Source organism: Monocercomonoides exilis (genome assembly GCF_001643675.1).
Source record: "Monocercomonoides exilis strain PA203 chromosome Unknown scaffold16-1735695, whole genome shotgun sequence".
NCBI classification, from domain to species: Eukaryota; Preaxostyla; order Oxymonadida; family Polymastigidae; genus Monocercomonoides; species Monocercomonoides exilis.
Window position 1 is genome coordinate 1,491,014 of NW_027150561.1, and position 18,053 is coordinate 1,509,066.

General features: G+C 33.8%; 2 protein-coding genes across 2 annotated transcripts; both read left to right on the forward strand.

The window, feature by feature from the left end:
- Positions 1 to 4,466: 4,466 nt before the first annotated feature.
- On the forward strand, positions 4,467 to 10,655 carry MONOS_3094 (uncharacterized protein; the record flags this gene model as incomplete). Its single annotated transcript, XM_067873067.1, has 1 exon — positions 4,467 to 10,655. The coding sequence occupies one exon, from the start codon at positions 4,467 to 4,469 to the stop codon at positions 10,653 to 10,655; it is 6,189 nt and encodes a 2,062-aa protein (XP_067729735.1).
- Positions 10,656 to 16,085: 5,430 nt separating this feature from the next.
- On the forward strand, positions 16,086 to 17,970 carry MONOS_3093 (putative beta-glucosidase). Its single transcript, XM_067873066.1, has one exon. The coding sequence runs from the start codon at positions 16,101 to 16,103 to the stop codon at positions 17,592 to 17,594; it is 1,494 nt and encodes a 497-aa protein (XP_067729736.1). The 5' UTR covers positions 16,086 to 16,100; the 3' UTR covers positions 17,595 to 17,970.
- The last annotated feature ends 83 nt before the right edge of the window (positions 17,971 to 18,053 follow it).

Below are 18,053 nucleotides of genomic sequence, written 5' to 3' on the forward strand. Positions count from 1 at the left end.
TCTATTTTTTGCTGCTATTTCAAATAAATGAATGAACCAGTTGCTAATTTCTCTGCAATTATCCTTCGCTACCCGGAACACCCGAACAATACTGTTAATAAGTCCAATATGTTCATCATTCCTCAATTGGCAATTGTCAAAATATTCCTCTATTGATACAAGCCATCTTATCAAAGCAAGCTCTTCTTTCGTTTCTTTTTCTTTTTTATCATCTTTTCTCTTCCAATCCACAAGCTTGGAAAGCTCTTCTAATTCTCTTGATGCTTCTCTCGCAAAATGCAGCACAAACACGATAACTATTTTCAATCTTCTGTAGCTGTGGAGCCCGTCAATCAAAAATTGCCAGGCATATTGATACGCAAGTCTTGTCAGATTGTTATGTTTCTGATGATATTGGATTATCTCCTGGATTTCATCGATGCAAAGCCCTTGCCTCACTTCCTAATAAAAAAAGCGGGGATAGGAGGTGAAAAATAATAATAACATGATAGAAAAGAAATGACCACACTGTAAAATCAGGAATACAACTCAAAGCTAACAAAGCCATTTCCACTTTTTTTTGTGTCTCCTCGTCTTCATCTCTGTTTGAAGAAACAACCAGAAGACAAGGAATGCAAATCGATAATAGTTCTTTTGAAAATATTCCGTTAAGCAAAAGATAGCACTCACCTAGATCAACAAGAAAACTTTCGTTCTTTCCTTCTTTTTTCTCATTTTCATCAACAATCATCCTCTCATATCTTTTGTTCAACAAAGATTGGTTAAAATAGATAATAAGTTCATTTTCCGCAGCACTGCGATATCCCATGTGTTTCAACAGTAAAAACTGATTCTCCAAAGATATTTTCTTTTCTTCAATCATTTTGTCCATTTTGTTGAATAGTTCTTTTGTGGAAACTAATTCAAATTCTTTTTCATCCATTTCTTCAATCAACGAATTCATTTCAAGTATTAACTGCTTCTGTTCATCCTCATAGCAATCTTCCAATTCGTCTAATAATTCTTCAATAAAAAACAAAAAAAAATCCAATAAATAAGAATTTATATACAACTGCAATTGCACACCAGTGAACTTTTTTGTGTTGTTCGTCTCCTGCATTTTTTAAATTGCATCGCATTCAGAAAACAACACCGTTTAGTTACAAAAATTGATTTTGAATATATATTTTGCAGAAGAATAAGATGAAAAATAAAAACTCAAAATAGCCCTATAAATATATGCATTCATACAGCCCACATATTTGTCGAATTTTCGATTTGTAATTACAAAGATAAGGAATGCTTAATCTTTTCGGTTTATTGTTATGGATTCAATGATCGTATTATTCTTTTTTGAACTGGAATTTCAGTTGACAAAAAGAGAAAACAGAGAGTGAATCTGTCCTTCAGAATTAGAAATATTATTTCCTGTGGAGACAACATACAATGATGGGAAGAATTGTTTTTGAAATTCTGCCTGATGATTTTTGTCAATTGGATGTCCAAGGGGGATGCAACAATTTTATTCATAACACAAAAAGACATAGTGTATGTATTTTATATTGTTCTATATGTTGTGAAGATATTTCCATCTGTATCCTTTCCAAAGTGTAGGAATGTGAGTTATTATTGAAATGGCCAATCTCCGCTTTGTGGAGCAACACGATGAGAATGGAGCAGATTATTATATAGCCATTGGGAAACAAATGAAGTTACGCAAGATATACGATTTTTATTTGGAACAAGAGGTGAAAACAAATTCAGCTGATGTTTTGTTGAATGAAGACAAAAGAAGATGGAATTTTGTGAAGTACAGAATCTGCACAAAATTATATAGAATTTGGAAATTAATGCAGGGAGAGCAGTTTGCAATATTTTTTGGACTTGGAAAGTGGCTGGAAATATCAAGGGAAGGATATTTATCACAAAAAAAGGCAAGAAATCTACTCAAATCAATAAAAACTTGGTTTATACAACGTTAACAGGAGAAAAGCAGCTGTTGCTTCTGCTGGAAAAAAGTTTCTCTTCTGTATGGAGTTTTTATTGGATATTTAAGAAGACAACTCAATTTACTTCAAAACTGAATGTGATTGATATCAGTTTGTTCTTCCTTAATGAAGCATTCTATTGATATTCTCAAAAAAATTTTTCATTCAAAGCAAAGGAGATACAATATTTTTATTTCTTGTGTGCATATTCAACGCGAAGGAGCAACGAAGTTACCATTTTATGTTCATACGAATAATTTCCTCAAATTCGCAGTGACATTGAGTTATCTCAGATTTTTTTCCCCTCATCATCGTCGACTTTTGAAACAATTCATTTGATCAGATTTCAACAATCAGATGGACTTCTCATTCGACTTCAAGGGCTTCATGCGACAGTATCTGATTTTGTTGATCTTTGACTTCTGCTTCCTCGTTGCACGTACAAAGCATACGAGACACTCATGAAAATTGAAGTTAGACATTAAAAGAGGATTTTCCATTAATCCCGATGCATTCTGAAACAGATAGTTTCCCATCTCCATTTTCTGGTTGTCCTGTTATTTCTTGAATTTCTGCTGGAGAAACGGAAAGGATTGCCTTCTGGATGAACACTTCTATCTCTTTCACTCAACATTTCGGAATGTTTTTTTTTTAAAAAAAAAACTTGAGTTTCAATGAGTTTATTTTGGATAATTTCATGTCTGCATGCAGGTATTCTGCAATCTATTCATCAATTCTTTCAGTCATGCAAAAGCACAGAAAGAGCAACATTGAACGATTTCCAGTAAGATTCTCATTTTATTTTGAATATGCGAAAGAAGCATCAGCTCCTTGCTTGCAGACTGATCATGAATTAAACGATTATGTTCAGCACAAGCACATTTTGGTTGAAGCAATGGAACTTCCAATAGAAAGATGGTTTTTCTTTCGCTCTACCATTTCTTCTTTGTCTTAAACATTCTCTTCTGTGTGTTTGTTTTTCTGATTCGATCACTAAAAGGCAAGTTTCTCCTTTTTCTTCAATTTTTTTGAATTTCTTTTCAATATTATCCATTGGCTTCTTCTCAACTATCTTCTTATGGTCCATCCTTCTCAGATTTGATATAATTCGTTTTTTTTTTTTTTTTTTTTTTTTTTTTTTTTTTTTTTTTTTTTTTTTTTTTTTTTTGCAAGCAACAATCAGAATAATTTCTGAGCCATTAGTCAATTCTCACTTTGCGTTTGGCAACTTCTATTTTTTCTTTTTCTTTTCTTTGTTTTATCTTTCTTCAAATTGACTTCTTCTTATTTTCCTTTTTCTTCTTCTTCTCCTCCTTCTCCTCCTTTTTTTCTTTCTCCTCCCAACAACTTTAAACCACATTTATTCTCTTTCTCCACATTTCTTCCTTTAAGCTGAATCCAAACAAAGCGAGAGAATCTGTTATTGATTGCTCTTTTTTCTTTTTTCTTTTTCTTTTTTGCTTTCATTTTTTGATAAAAGTTGAAACAACCTCTTTTGATTGAGATTGTTTTCATGGAAATGAATATTTATTTTTGAATTGTGAATTTGTGGTGAATGTTTTATGAATGAGGATGTGGAACCTTTTTGAGTTGATTTCTGTTGAAAAAGTTTTTTGCTTTTGTATTTGTTTTTCCATTCAAAACTTTTGTTTTCAATATTTCGTGTTCTGTTTTGCAGTTATCATTTTTTTTATCCTTCAATGTGAATAATGAATGTTGTGTGATTTTTGTTTCACGCACGCTTTAACAAAAAGAAATATTTCTGAAGAAGCTCGCCAAATGTGATTTTGAATGAGAAGTTTTGCATTCAAATTGAAAATTTGTCTTCAACTGAAAAAACAGATTCATTATTCATTGAAATGTATTTCCAGAACAATTATTTATGTTTTATTTATTTGAGAGTGTTTCGAATTTGTTTAGGATGTTTGTGATAATTTCTGAGATTTATCAAAATAACAAACAATTTTGTTTTTCTTAATGTTGAACATGTTGTTTGTTATAGAGATATTTTTCAAGAATGTTATTAAAGCACATAATTTTATATATTTTTTTGTACTTCCTTAACATGAATGCTTTTTTTTTATTGTTGCCCTTAATAAATGCTGAAAAACAACTTTTCTTCATTTTATTGATTAAGCGTTAGAGATGCGATCAACGGTTATATTTTTAGCAGTTCTTGCACACATTTTTATCTGTAATTCGCAGTCAACCGAACATTTCATTGAACAACAATCTGAAGAAGAGTGCGAAAACGAGAAGATATTTATTCATCCCCAGGTACACAGATGCCTGAAAAATTCATCAGAGCATAAAATACATTACAAATATTTATTGCAACACGTGAATACTTTCCAACCGAGCATCAGCATTGGAAGCACTGAAATTGAAGGAAAATACGAAAAACACAATTTGCAGCATGATCTGAAGGAAAACAAAAGGTATTATCGGACCTTTGAACCAGAAATATCAAGAGATTATCGGATGCACCTTTTTAAAGAAATGTTGAAAGTTCATATTAAAAGCAAGATTGAGGGATGTGTTTGTGCATTAAACTCATCCGTTGAGTTGAAGGAGATTGGGCTGGTTGGGGGTGAGTGCGGGAGTGTGGTGCGCGGAAGGAAGGGAAGTGTGGTTGTGGTGAAGGGGTGCTTTGTGGAGATGGGGAAGGACAATGAGGCAGGGGCATTTAATCTTTGTGGGAGCATTGGGATATTAACGAATATCACATTGAAGGGGTGGGGAAGAGGGGGAGAGATCTATTCAGGCAGGCTGTTTGGAGGGAAGGGATATGGAGGGGAGAAGGGTGGAGGTGAAGAGAAAGGAGGAGAAAGAGAAAGCGGAAGAGATAGAGGAAGAGAAGGAGATGGAGATGGAGAAGGTGTTGAAGGGAGTATTTCAGTGAGCGAATCACACTTCTCTTCTTTTTGTGTCTCATCAGCCCCATTTCTGTCATCTCCTTCAATGCCCCTAATATCCCTCTCCAAACTCACATTTTTCAATATCTCAACAGCAAATGATGCATGCTCACCTTCAACCACTTTCTTTTCCCAAACAAATTGTATAATGAGCAGTTGCTCATTTTGGTCTGTCTGCGATGTATATGATGGCGGGATTGTTCATTCCCTCAATTACCCATTGGCTTCCTTAACTGTTTTAAACACCTCATTCGTTGGGTGTTGTAGGACAAGAAACGTTGAATTTATTGGAACGGAAGATAATCTGTTAAGGCCAGGAAGACAAAATGAAACATTCAATGGAGTAAATTCATTCATTTGGTGTGAGTGGAATGGTTCGAATGCAACAGGTACAACTGAATCGTGGTGGGACGGAGTGTCAACAGGAGGAGCGATCTGCATATACAGTCAGTCATCAGCATCTGTATCAATAAAACATTGTTCATTCAACGAATGCAATGCCTATTGTGACGGAGGAGCAGTCATGATCATATCGATAAAATCCGTTCATATCGAAAATAATTTGTTCAATGCTTGCACGTCACAGGATTATGAAGGCGGAGGAATCAGCGTTGGTTCGATCTCGACATGTATCAAAATCAGTGGTTGCAAATTCCAGAAATGCAAAGCAGGCTGCTGGGGGGGAGGACTTCACTTTTATGATTTCAATACTTCCAGATCTGGATGCATTGGAACGGAAAGTGGTGAAGGGGAAAGTGCTTGTATGTTTGAGTGTTCATTCATTTCATGCTCAGTTACACGACAATATGGTGGAGGGATGAATTGTCAAAGTGTTCCAGTTCAATTCAAAATGCGGAGCATCCAATTCATTTCGTGTTCAGCTCCATCAAATGGAGGAGGGTTGAATGTTGACTTACGCGTGACAGCAGTACCAAGTGATGTTCATTATTTTTATTTCTTATTTTTTCATGAATGCAATTGCAGATCTGCATCCACTCCATATGGGCATGATGTGATGTATTATGATCGTTATGATCTTTTTAATTTTTCAGGAAATCCATTTCATGAATGTTACACAACAAACAGCAATGAAAGTAGATTGTGTTATGCTTATTTGCAATCAGGTAGTTGGAAATATCAGCATACAGAAAAGAAGGGCTGGTTGAAGGAAGGGATGAAAGATAGATATGTTGGTGTTGGAGGAAGTGACTCAAATAATCTGTGTGGGATGAGTGAATCAGCACCGTGCAAGACACTGGGGCATGCTGTGGGGTCGAGCATGGCGCTGCTGAGCTCTGCAATCACATTGCTGGGTGGGAGGCATGTGAGTGAAGGGACAACAATCAGCGTTGGCGAAAAGAAGATTTCTGTTGTTGGGAGAGGGAAGACAGCGAGTGTGATTGGGACAAATTCTCTTTCGACCTCTTCTACAACGCTGTTTAGCGTATCTTCTGGTCAACTGGAGGTGGGGCATTTGGGGATTGATCACAACGCAGAAAGAAGCTCATCGCCGAGTGTGTTTGTAGTGTCTGTGGGGAGCGGGGCTCTTTCATTGGAGGATGTGGTGATCTTTTCAAGTGTTAATGGAGAGAGAGAAATATCTTCATCTATAATTGTGATGGCACTGTTTCAGTTGAGGATGATTGATGTGGAAATAAAAAATTTGAAAATGAGTCAACCTCTATTTGCCGAGCCATCCTCTGCAGGATCAACATCAGGAGAAAGTGTGCTTGGGAATGTGATAGTTCGGAATGTGAATCGAACAGGAGGAGACGGAGTAGTGATGGCAAAGAGTGTGATGGCGGGAGAGATATTTGTGGTGTGGAATACAACAATCGAAGGGTGCTTTTGCGAAAGTGGGAATGGAGGAGGGATAAAGATTGAATTGGCCTCTTCGACAAGCAAGGTTCTTATTGGAGATTCAACATCACAAAGTGGAGGGACTACAACATTTAAACGGTGCAAGTGCAGTGAATGTGGAGGAGGGGTATTTCTTTCTCTGACAGATACAGATGCATTGTTTGAGTTATCAGGAGATTTGATATTTGAGAGAAATGAGGCAGAACATGGAAAGAACATGTTCATTTCAGCAGCTGATCTGAACAAAAGCGTGACAAATGCTTCATTCAACTTTGATTATTCCTCAATGAAGGATGATAAAACTCTGTTTGTTGGAAGTGATGATTTTCATCAAGAAAAGGATTTATTCATGTTCCTCATTCCATTTAGCTCAATTGAGATATTTATCTCATCGAGTGGATTTGATGTGGAGCGTTGTGGAAGTGGGGAAGAGCCGTGCTTCACAATGTGGAAAGGGATGGAAAACATGAAAAAGGAGATTGGAAATAAAACAATTCATATTGAAGAATCAACCATTATTCAAGATTCATTCAATGTGTCCAATTATCAGATCAAAAAAAGTGTGAAGATGGGAGAAGAGAATGTTAAAGCAATATTGAATTTTGAAAAGGCAGTTGGAAGTCAACTGGAATATTTCATGGGAAATGATGATCATCTTGAATTGACAAATATCCAACTCCAACTGACAACTGGATTTGACAACTCAGCCAAAACAATAATTTTTAATAAAGGAGGTGATTTGGTGATAGCTGAATGTGCATTTATTTCAGAAGCGGGAGTGAACAATGGATTTGATTGTGTATTTGTGGATGTGATTGGAGGAAGTGTGGAAGTGAATGATTTGTCAATTGAATCATGCAATGTTGGAAATAGCATTTTTGCAATTAACAATGCTGGAGTTTCTTGCCAGTTGAAGAATGTTCGAGTGAAATTGTTGAATGAAAGCGGAGGATGTCTTCTTCTGATCAAAGGATCTGAATTAACAACAAAGATTAATGAAGTGTGTGAGGAAATGAGTCTCAATATTAATAATTCATCATTTTCAGGAGTGAAGAGAAGTGACAATGGGCCAAGCATTTTGGAGTCAAAGAGTGAGAAAAGGTTTTGTTTGGTTGTGAATGAGAGCAACATCACAGAAGACAAAGCAGAAACAAGTGAAAAAGGAGGGGCTATATTCTTTGCATTGGGTGCATCTGGATCGATGAAAATGGTTGTCTCAACAATCAGTCAATGCAGCTGCAGTGGCTCCACAGGGAAAGGAGGAGGAGTGTATTTGGCAACAAAGGAAAGAGGGGATTTGAATTTCACATTTGTGGGGATGAAGTTCAGTGCGAACACAGCAAGCGTGGGGAATGACATTTTCATTGAATGTTTCAACATCACATCGCAGATCAATGAAACCCAATTTCAATTTGATCTTCGAGAGAATCGTTATTCACGAATTAATGCCATTTACGGAATTGATGAATGTCAGCATTCAATTAACACAGATCTTATTGGATTTGTAACGATTCATCAAAGTGACACAATTATTGTGAGCAGCGTGAATGGATTGAATGAGAGACAATGTGGAACAAACACACTTCCATGTTTTTCAATTGATCATGGACTGATTCATCTGACTTCAGATTTCATGAGTATTATGATTGTTGTTGAAAAGAGTGTGATTAGAAAAGAAATGAATCTGGAGGAGATGAGTCTGAGTTCGAAGAGCAGAGACTTGTGTGAAGTTGAAGTGAAATCAAACATTGGAAAAACAAAGGATTATTTGATTTCAACAACAGGAACAGTTTCGTTGGAAAGAGTGAATTTTGTGTTTAATTCGAATTTCATCTCTTCACATGAATCACTGATATCACCCGAAGGAGGAATTCTTGAGATAATAAATTGCTCATTTGACTCAAAACAATCGGCTGGAGAAGGAAATATTGTATTAGCAAACATTCGATTTCACATTATCAATATGGAAAAAGGAGAATTACAACTTGATAGATGCACAATATCAAATCTCATTCTTCATAAATCTGCATTATATCTTTCATCACTACTTTCATCAGTAATCGATTCATTTACAATTTGCAATTCAACAATTAAAACTTCTCTGATAAATATAAACGAATGTGGACAATTAACAATAAAGGATTTCAATACAGAAAATATATCAGTTGTTGGAAATGAAGAATCATTGATATCTTGCTTGTCAATGAAAAAGACAATGCAATTGGCAAATTGTACAATCGGTAGAGTCGGTTCAAAGACCACAAAAGGGAAATTGATGAAAGTGGAGAATAGTTTGGATGTGAAAATGGACAGTTGCGTTTTTGATGGGAGTTCTAAGGAAAGAAATGAAAAGAATTTGAATGAAGTGGAAGAGATGTGCAAATGGGAAGGTTCTCTTGTGGATGTTTTGAAGAGTTCTATTATTATGAAAGATACAACAATCTCAAATTCGCCAGATGGTGGAATAACAATGAATGGAGGAAATGTGACAATTGAGATGGGGTTATTTGAGAGCAATAATCCATCAATTGAAAGGTATCCATCGATGAGAAGAAATATCATCTGCACAGATTCTGGAACATTGAATGTGATGAGTTTGAAAGGAGGAGATAGATGGAAGGATAACACATCACTTTGGATGTTGAATGAAGGGTGCAATTTTGAAGGGATTATTTCTGAGAGAGAATCATCATTCTTCATTCCTGTGTTGGAGAGTGTGGAAGCAAAGGAAGAGACAGATAAAATAAAATTGATATTCAAAGGATTGCTTCTTGTTCCATGCAATCTATCATTCGCAGTTGTTAAGAGGAAGGGAGAAGAGAAAGAGATTGAAAAGCACAATTTTGAAACAAATGGGTTTTTGACGGAAAGAGAAGTTGAAGGGAGCGTGGGAAAAGATCTCGTCAGCAACTGTGGAGAAGAGGTGGAAGTGAGTGTGTACATTCTGTTTGGAGATAAAAATAGTCCATCATCCACTGATTCTATCATTCTGAAGAATAGAAGTGTTAAAGTGAAGGATGACGAAAGAATACCTGAGGAAGATAACAAAATTGAATGGAGCCTGTTTGCGTTTATTGGGAGCATTGTTGTTATTGTGATTCTACTATTTGTGATTGTTGTGGTTGTTGTGCTCATGAGAAAGAAGCAGAACAGAGGCGGAAGGAGGGTTGAAGATGGAGATATTGAAGAATCAAAGAATGTTGGAAGAGGGGAATGGAGAAAAGAAGATATTACGCAAAGAGTTGAGGAGGAAGATAAGTTGCAAGTTTTATTGGATGAAGAAACTGGAAATGAGATAGGAATTCTATCAGAGAAATGTAAAGAACTCCATCCATACGAGAATAAAGAAATTATTGAGAATAAATTCGATAAAGAAGAAGTTGTAGAGGTTGTGCCAGTGAATTATGTTGAAATACATACAGTTGCCTCGCTTCTGAGTAGTGAAAAGGATGAAAACATGGAGAGCGGTTCTTTTACAGGTGGAAAGGGTGATGGAAATTTACCAAAAAGAGATAGAAAAGTGAAAAGGGGGAAGAGAAGGAAGGGGAAGAAACGGAAGCAAGTGGAAGAGATTGATGAAATTGGGGATGAGAGGGGTGGTTCGGAGATTGGATTGGATGAGTTGGGTGGAGAAGCTTCTGATGATGGAAGAAATGGAAATCCAACAGAATATTATATTGGGATATGTTCAGCACCAAATATCCATTTTTCGATGATTGGAGACGATTCAGAAGATCAGGGGATGAAGAGAACAATGGAAGAAGAAAGAAAAGTGGTGAAAGAAGTAAGAGAAGAAGGAGAAGAGATTAAACTCAAGAAAAGGAAGAAAAAGCAAAAGAAAAATCAGAAAAGGGAAGATAAATCGGAAATTGTTAAGGATGTTGCTGAAATGGGGTTGCTTGATGCGGGATAGAAGGCTGTTGATCAGGACGGATAATATGGATGCGCTTGCTTCAGAAAACAAAGGAAGATGAGAGGGAGGGGAGAATGATCACCAGAAATCAGAAAGAACAATAATATGAAAGAACTTTCATCTGATAAAAGTGCTGATGGAATTGTTTTGCTCCTTGAAAATAAGTTTATTTGCAAAATGAAAGATCCTCCCAATTGAACATTTTTGCAGTATCTTCTCAAAAGAGAAGAGTCGGGATAGCTTTGCCTTAATATGAACCAGAGATTGTTTCCATTGTTGTTGTGCCTCAACCTTTCTCAAAATCCTTTATATTCATTTTTCAATTCAATTCAATTCAATAATTTTTGTAAATGTTGTGTTTATGTATTTTTCCAACCAGAAGTTTTAGAATGAAGTATTTGACTTAATACGTTTGTTTTCAGTTGAAGTTTTGACTCAATTTTATGTTTTTGTTCAATTTTCTTCTTGACTTTGACTTTTTTGACGTTCTCAACTATTTCCTTTCTTTTTTCGATATTTCTGTCTCAGCATCACAACTTATTTGCTTGCTTTTCTTCTTGGTTATGTCATTGGGCTGATGGCGCAATGATATATTTGAAATATTTTCATTCACATTTACCACATCACAAGTTATTAACACCTTTTATAGTCAACAGACACTTCAATCAAACACATAAATCAATTTTTCAGTTCATTTTTTGAGGCAAAAGAATCGTGAAGCAGAGGATGTGTTGGACAAGATGGTTGACCCCTGATTGTTTGTATAATTTTCTTTGAAGAGAAAAAAAGGAGACGGTAATCTTTTGTCAAAATAAAATTTTATTTGTTGCGATCTATCAAAAATAAACAAGTTTTAATTTGCACATTAATAAATCTTGTTTTCTTTTCTTTATTTTTTCATACAAAAAATAATTGGGAAAGCACTCTCTTTTCCGAACAATATTATACTGAAATATTTTGTTTAAAAACAACAGAAAATATGATTACAAGAAATTATCAATTGATATGTGCATTTAAAAATCGGAAACAAAAACAGAAAATTTTATTGAAAAATTCAAAAGTTCCACTATAAATTCATTTCTTTTGTGCAAAAAATGTGGAAATATTGTTAATATGAGTATTTTTAACAAAAATAATCGAATGCTTATTAATTAATTTTTCGCCCATGTCTCTTGTTCCTGATAAGATATTAGATGATGAAAATAATAACAAGCTTTTTCAAAATTTAGAAAAGAGTTGGGAGTGGTTCAATTATGTCATCAACTTTGATGAAACGAAAAAATGTCCATCTTGTAGAAGATATGTGAAATTAACAACAGTCGATGAAACAAATCGATCATGGAGATGTTCAGCATGCAACAAATTCATTTCATATTTGAAGGATACATCTTTTCATTGAAGTCATCTTAAAATCCATTCGATTTTTAATATTTATTTGAATTTCTGGAGTCAAATTCGAATTGATCAATGCTCATATTTGACTGTTGTTTGAATAAACACTGTCAGTTATTGGTATTCTGTTTTAAGAGCATCAATCGGAATTCGAATGTTGAGAGGAAGTTTAGTTCTTGGAGAAGAAGAATGTGTTGTGGAAATAGATGAGGCAATTCTGAGAAAAAGAAAGTGCAACAAAGGAAAAAAGAAGAAACGAATTTGACTTTTTGGTTCAGCGGAAAGAAAAGAAAACGATGAAATCGGAAAATGTTTGATTATCAGAGTGCCAACAAAAAAAAAAAAATAGGAGACTCTTATCCCCATAAATGAAGCCAATTTTCAAAAAGTTTCAACAATTTTCAGTGATGGGTGGGGAGAAAATAAGTGCTTGAATGAATAAGGTAGACCTATGGGACACGACATACAATTTTTTGTTGCTGTCAGTTCCAAAAATAATTTTTTTTAATTTATTAATTAAATTAATTTGAAAAAACAAAAACTTATTGTTTTTATATCGATTGAAATTATCCTATTTGATCCGTCTTATTTGTTTTATTGTATTATTTATTTCTCTCAGATACATAATGATCAAATTTACCATAAAAACATCCATTACAGATGTTATCTGTTTTTTAATTGTATTTCATCAATTGAGACGTGTTTGTGGAGAGTGGTATGAGATAGGATTATCTTTTCGCTGAATCTTATATTCATTTTTTTAATTTCTTCTATCTGAAAATTTACCAATAAACTGTTAATGACTATTTCAGTTATTTTCTGGTTGATATATTTTTGTGATAACAATGAACCAGAATTACGTAGATTTAGAAAGTGGTGTGAAACTGCTGTTGCGCTTGTTATCGTGAAAATAAGAATTAAATGTTTGGAAAATTTTTGTGCTGAATAGTTTTCTATATTAAACAATGAAGCAGCTGTGAACGCAGACGAATAAATGTTGACATTAATGAAGTGATGGATGACAAAATCATAAAGAAACTGATATCTGTTTTCAAAGAAGAATTGTTCAATGAAATAGGAAAAAGATTGAAGAAAAGAAAATGACGGAAAAATTACCATTTGGTTATTGAAGCTTCTTGGATAACTACGCGATGAAGAATGTTTGATTTTGACACTTTGAAAGATATTCACTAAATAAAAGATTTGAAAAAGATGATTGTTGAAGAAGTTGAGAAGAAAGAAAAAAAGAATGAAAAGCTCTTGGTTGATCTTTGTGAATGTTATTTGCTGCTTTCAAATGGTCTTGTATCAGAAGATTATATTTCTATTCGCATGCCTTGTCTTCTGAAAGTTGCATTGGATACAGAAGAAAATGAGAAAACGCAAAATAATGTGGAAATTGCTTTGCTTGCATTGAGTAATATTATTTAATGGAATGTTTGTTAATTTATTTATTGATTGATTAATAAATTATATTTTCTAATTTTTTGCATAGAAAGTGAAAAGAGAACTTTATTTGAATGAACTTAAAGAAATAATCCAATATCGCCAAAAACATCGTAACCTAACTGGTCTTGCCTATCAGTCTGCTTGGGCGTTTTTGATCTACAGATTAGACACTGACAAAAGCTTGGAAAACGTGATTGTGAATGAACTGCATTTTTCGAGAGAGGTGACAAGAGAATTGGAAAAGCTGACAAAGAGTGTGAAATGGAAGAAAAATGAAGTGGAAACAAAGAACTTCTTGTTTTGATGAAATGACTCCGAATATAAACTGTTTATTATCATCTTTCAAATTATTGAGCGAAGGAAATATTGGGCTAATCAAAAGCATTGCTCAAGTGCAAAGAGCAGGAAATGATTATTATGAAGTGATAAACAGAATACTCAATGATTAATGAAATATCGTTGGATGTTCTTGATAATTATATGATGCCGAAGAAAGGTCAACAACTTGTCTTTTATCACTTTAAAATTTGATAATTCGTTTTTATCATTTCACAGAATAAAAAACAATCATTAAAGTTTATCATATGATCCATTTTTTATTTTTTCAAAAAAAAAAATGAAGTGAAACTTCAACACCTCTTCAAGGTTCAAAAAGAAAATCTGACAAACATAATTGTTCATCATCATATTTATGCATTCAGAACTCAATATCTAAAGACATTGAATAATTATCTTCTTCAAAAAGAATTGTTTTGAAAATTTTGTATTCACTTTTTATTTTTTTGTATGATATTTTCATTTCATCACGCTGAATCTCCTTTGTTCTTTTCAAATGTTTTTCTTTCTTTCAGCATTTTTATTTGTTTTCATATGATCAATATGTTTTCTTACTAGATCTTGCTGTTATGAAAGTGAGAAAGCAGACTTGAAACGAAGATGAACCAGAGCGGGGAAAGAAGAAGTGGTATTTGCGAAATGAACTTCAGAGGTTAAGAATTCAGAATATTTGAATATTAGAAAATATATTATTTTGCCAGCTGTTGCATAGAAATAAGTGTGTAGAGTTCTGAACTAACAAATAAAGCGGTTTATAGCGTATACTTCGAAGGAGATAACTCATTCAAACAAAGGGAATCAAAGATATTTTTAAACGTAAATTTCTGAATACACAATTGATTCATTTCACATGAGTTAATTATTGCAATACATTCTGATTATGCTTTGCAGCAGTTTTGATCTCATCAAATATTTATCCCCGCATTCCCATTTTAGAAAAGGAAAAGCTTGCAACTGCATTTTTTAAAAAAATCAATATTCATCTGTGATTTTGTCGATAATCCTGAACAAGTATTTAATAATTTCAACTCATTTTCAAAAAAAGGAGATACTATTACTTCCTTTTGTTGTTATTTTCTACATATGGATCTCAATAAAAGATAAGAAAAGTTAATAGTGAAATGTTTAATGGTGAAAAAACGAATATGCCTCTAACCAACATCTTGTTTAAAACAAAATCATACTACCACCTATTATCATTGTCACTTTTTATAAGTTAGTATTTGTTTCTTTCATAGAAAAATGAAGGTTCAAAAAATTAAAAAAGAAAAGTTTTGGCAATAACTGACAAAAAAAGTTAAATCAGAAACATTACAAATTCAAAATTTGTTATTTTTATGTTCTGTTCCCTTTTCAAACTCATTCATGTCATTGACAAAACAATAAGTCAGTGACAGAAGTGACTTCCAGTGGTATTTAAAACTCCAAGTTTCACTGATCTTGTCACAAAACCATAATTGACTTGGTTCACATTTCATTATTTATTTTTATTTATATTCCTAAATTGTTTTTTTCTTTTTCAAAATAACTTTATTATTAATAATCATCTTTATTAAAAAAAATATTTTTTTACAAAAATGAAGAAAATAATCAGAATTCAAAAAAAGTTATTTTTGATCAAAAGAGAAAAATGAATATGTCGGTCACCTGTGTCAGCAACTGACAAAAATTTCCACTTGTCGCACAGGTCTTGAATATGGTTACAAACATCTGACAGTCTGTCACAAATACGAATTTAAAAATTCAGAAACAGGAGTATGCACAAATATGATTGAAGAATGCTGCTATCAATTTCGATGACCAAAAGCTCCATGCTGAATTGAAAAAAAAAAAGATAAATTATTTTTTAAATCTAATTACTGTTTCAGCGAGAAAATGATATACTATTCCCAGAATTTGTGAGGAATGTTGCCACTTGCAAACCAACAGAAGCTGCATTTCCCGATGATTATTGAGATGGAGAAGGAGACGATGAAGCGAATGTTCCACAAATCATGCAAGATGCAGATGATATTCAATGCAAAGATAATAACTATTCAGGAGATGAAGCAAAAGCAAGTGTATTTTCTGAATCATGAAATTTAACTTTAATTTTTATTATATATTTTTTCATTAATGTTCACTTTCCAAAAAGAAATATTGGACAATAATTATGTTATTTTTTGATAATTTATGCTGTTCGACTATTTAAAGTGATATTTTTTTCTGGTTTATTTTTTCTATAAGATCCATATAAAATTTATAATGTTTCACAAAAAATAAATTTTTATGTTTATTTTTGAAGTGCTATTTCTTTCATCAACTTTCCTAAGTTTATGCAGATGCCAAATTACAAACTTTCAAAATAATAAAACAAATTTGATAGGAGACGATGAATTGCTTGAAATCATTTCAAGGCAAACATTTGGATATTTTTATGATTATGCGCACCCCATTTCAAAGATGGCACGAGAAAGAGCAGCATCAACGTCAACAAATGATGAAAATACAGTGACGGTTGGTGGAACAGGATTTGGGATAATGGTAATTATTTCTGGTGTTTATCGTGGATGGATAACTCGTGATAATGGCGTTCGTCATCTTCTCACAATGGTTAAATTTTTGGAAAAAGCCGAAAGATACCATGGAGCATATCCGCACTGGATGAATGGAGAAACAGGAAAGACAATTCCATTTGATCCTGATGATGATGGAGGAGATTTAGTTGAGACATCTTTCTTATTTCAGGGACTTTTGACTGCATGCTCTTATTTTGGTGGAAATTCACCAGAAGAAAAAGATCTTAGAAAACGCATTTCTTCATTATGGAATGATGTTGAATGGGATTGGTATACAAAAGAAGGCAAAGAAAATGCATTATTCTGGCATTGGAGCAAAAATGTTGGGTGGAAAAAGAACATGAAGATTCAAGGATGGAACGAAGGGCTAATGGCTTATCTATTGGCAGCCAGCTCACAGACACACGGAATCAACGCAACTGTCTACCACGAAGGTTTTGCTCGAAATGGTCAGATGGTTAATGGGAACAAGTACTATGGAATTACACTTCCTCTTGGAGAGCCGTCAGGCGGGCCGCTATTTTTCACGCATTACTCGTTTCTTGGCCTGTGCCCAAGAGGATTAAAGGACAAATATGCAGACTATGAGGAGCAGAACTTGGCGCACGCGAAGATCAATCGAGCTTATTGCTTGGAAAACCCGAAGAAGTTCAAAGGATACTCGGAAAAGTTGTGGGGACTGACTGCCTGTGACACTTATAACAAGGGCTATGGCGCGTGGAGTCCCACGAACGATCAGGGCACCATTGCTCCCACGGCAGCGCTTTCTTCTGTGGTGTATTTGAAGGACGAAGCACTGAAAGTTGCCAGGGAATTGTATGAGAATCCGGAAAGGAAACAGAAAATGTGGAAAAAATACGGGTTTGTGGACTCTTTGAACGACGAGCATGAAGGCTGGGTGGCGACTGATCATCTGGCTATTGACCAGGGCCCTATTGTGGCGATGATTGAGAACTCAAGAAGCGAAATTCTGTGGAAGTATTTCATGAGAATAGAAGATATTCAAGGGGGACTGAAGTTGTTGGGCTTTACCAGCACTTATGATTATTCTCTTCCTTCTGATAAACCGAAGAACAATCCTTTTCCCGCATGGGCAATAGTAGTGATTGCCATTGTAGCTTTTGTTGCAATTGTTATTGTTGTATCGGTGATTGTAATTCTTGTTAGAAAACGAAAAAGAAATCCTTACAAAGCAATTAATTAATTGCAAAATAACTTATTTATTATTTATTTTAGAATAAGTGAATTCTTAATTTTCATATTTTATAACCTTTAGATTATTTTATTTTCGTTATCGATGAAAAACCTATTTTATAATGAAGGAAAGGAGGAAAAGATCCTTCCCATTACTTTAATTTTTCCATTTTCATTTTGAATTTTCCTGTTTTAAGACTTAATACATTTTGAATAGAGTTTCTCAAATAATTATCAAATAATAATAAATGTTTGCAATGCTTTTGTACATATGCTTATCATTTTATTTTGTATTACTTTTGAAATTTTAATTATTTATTATTTTGAATTTTTCTTTCTTTAATAAATTCTTTAAAGAAACACAAATGAATGGAGCGACAAACAAATACGTTTCATTTCGAAATAATGTAGTGAATAAATCGAGCTATCATAAATTCAATTCTGCTGATGATAAAAAGATTTTCTCTTC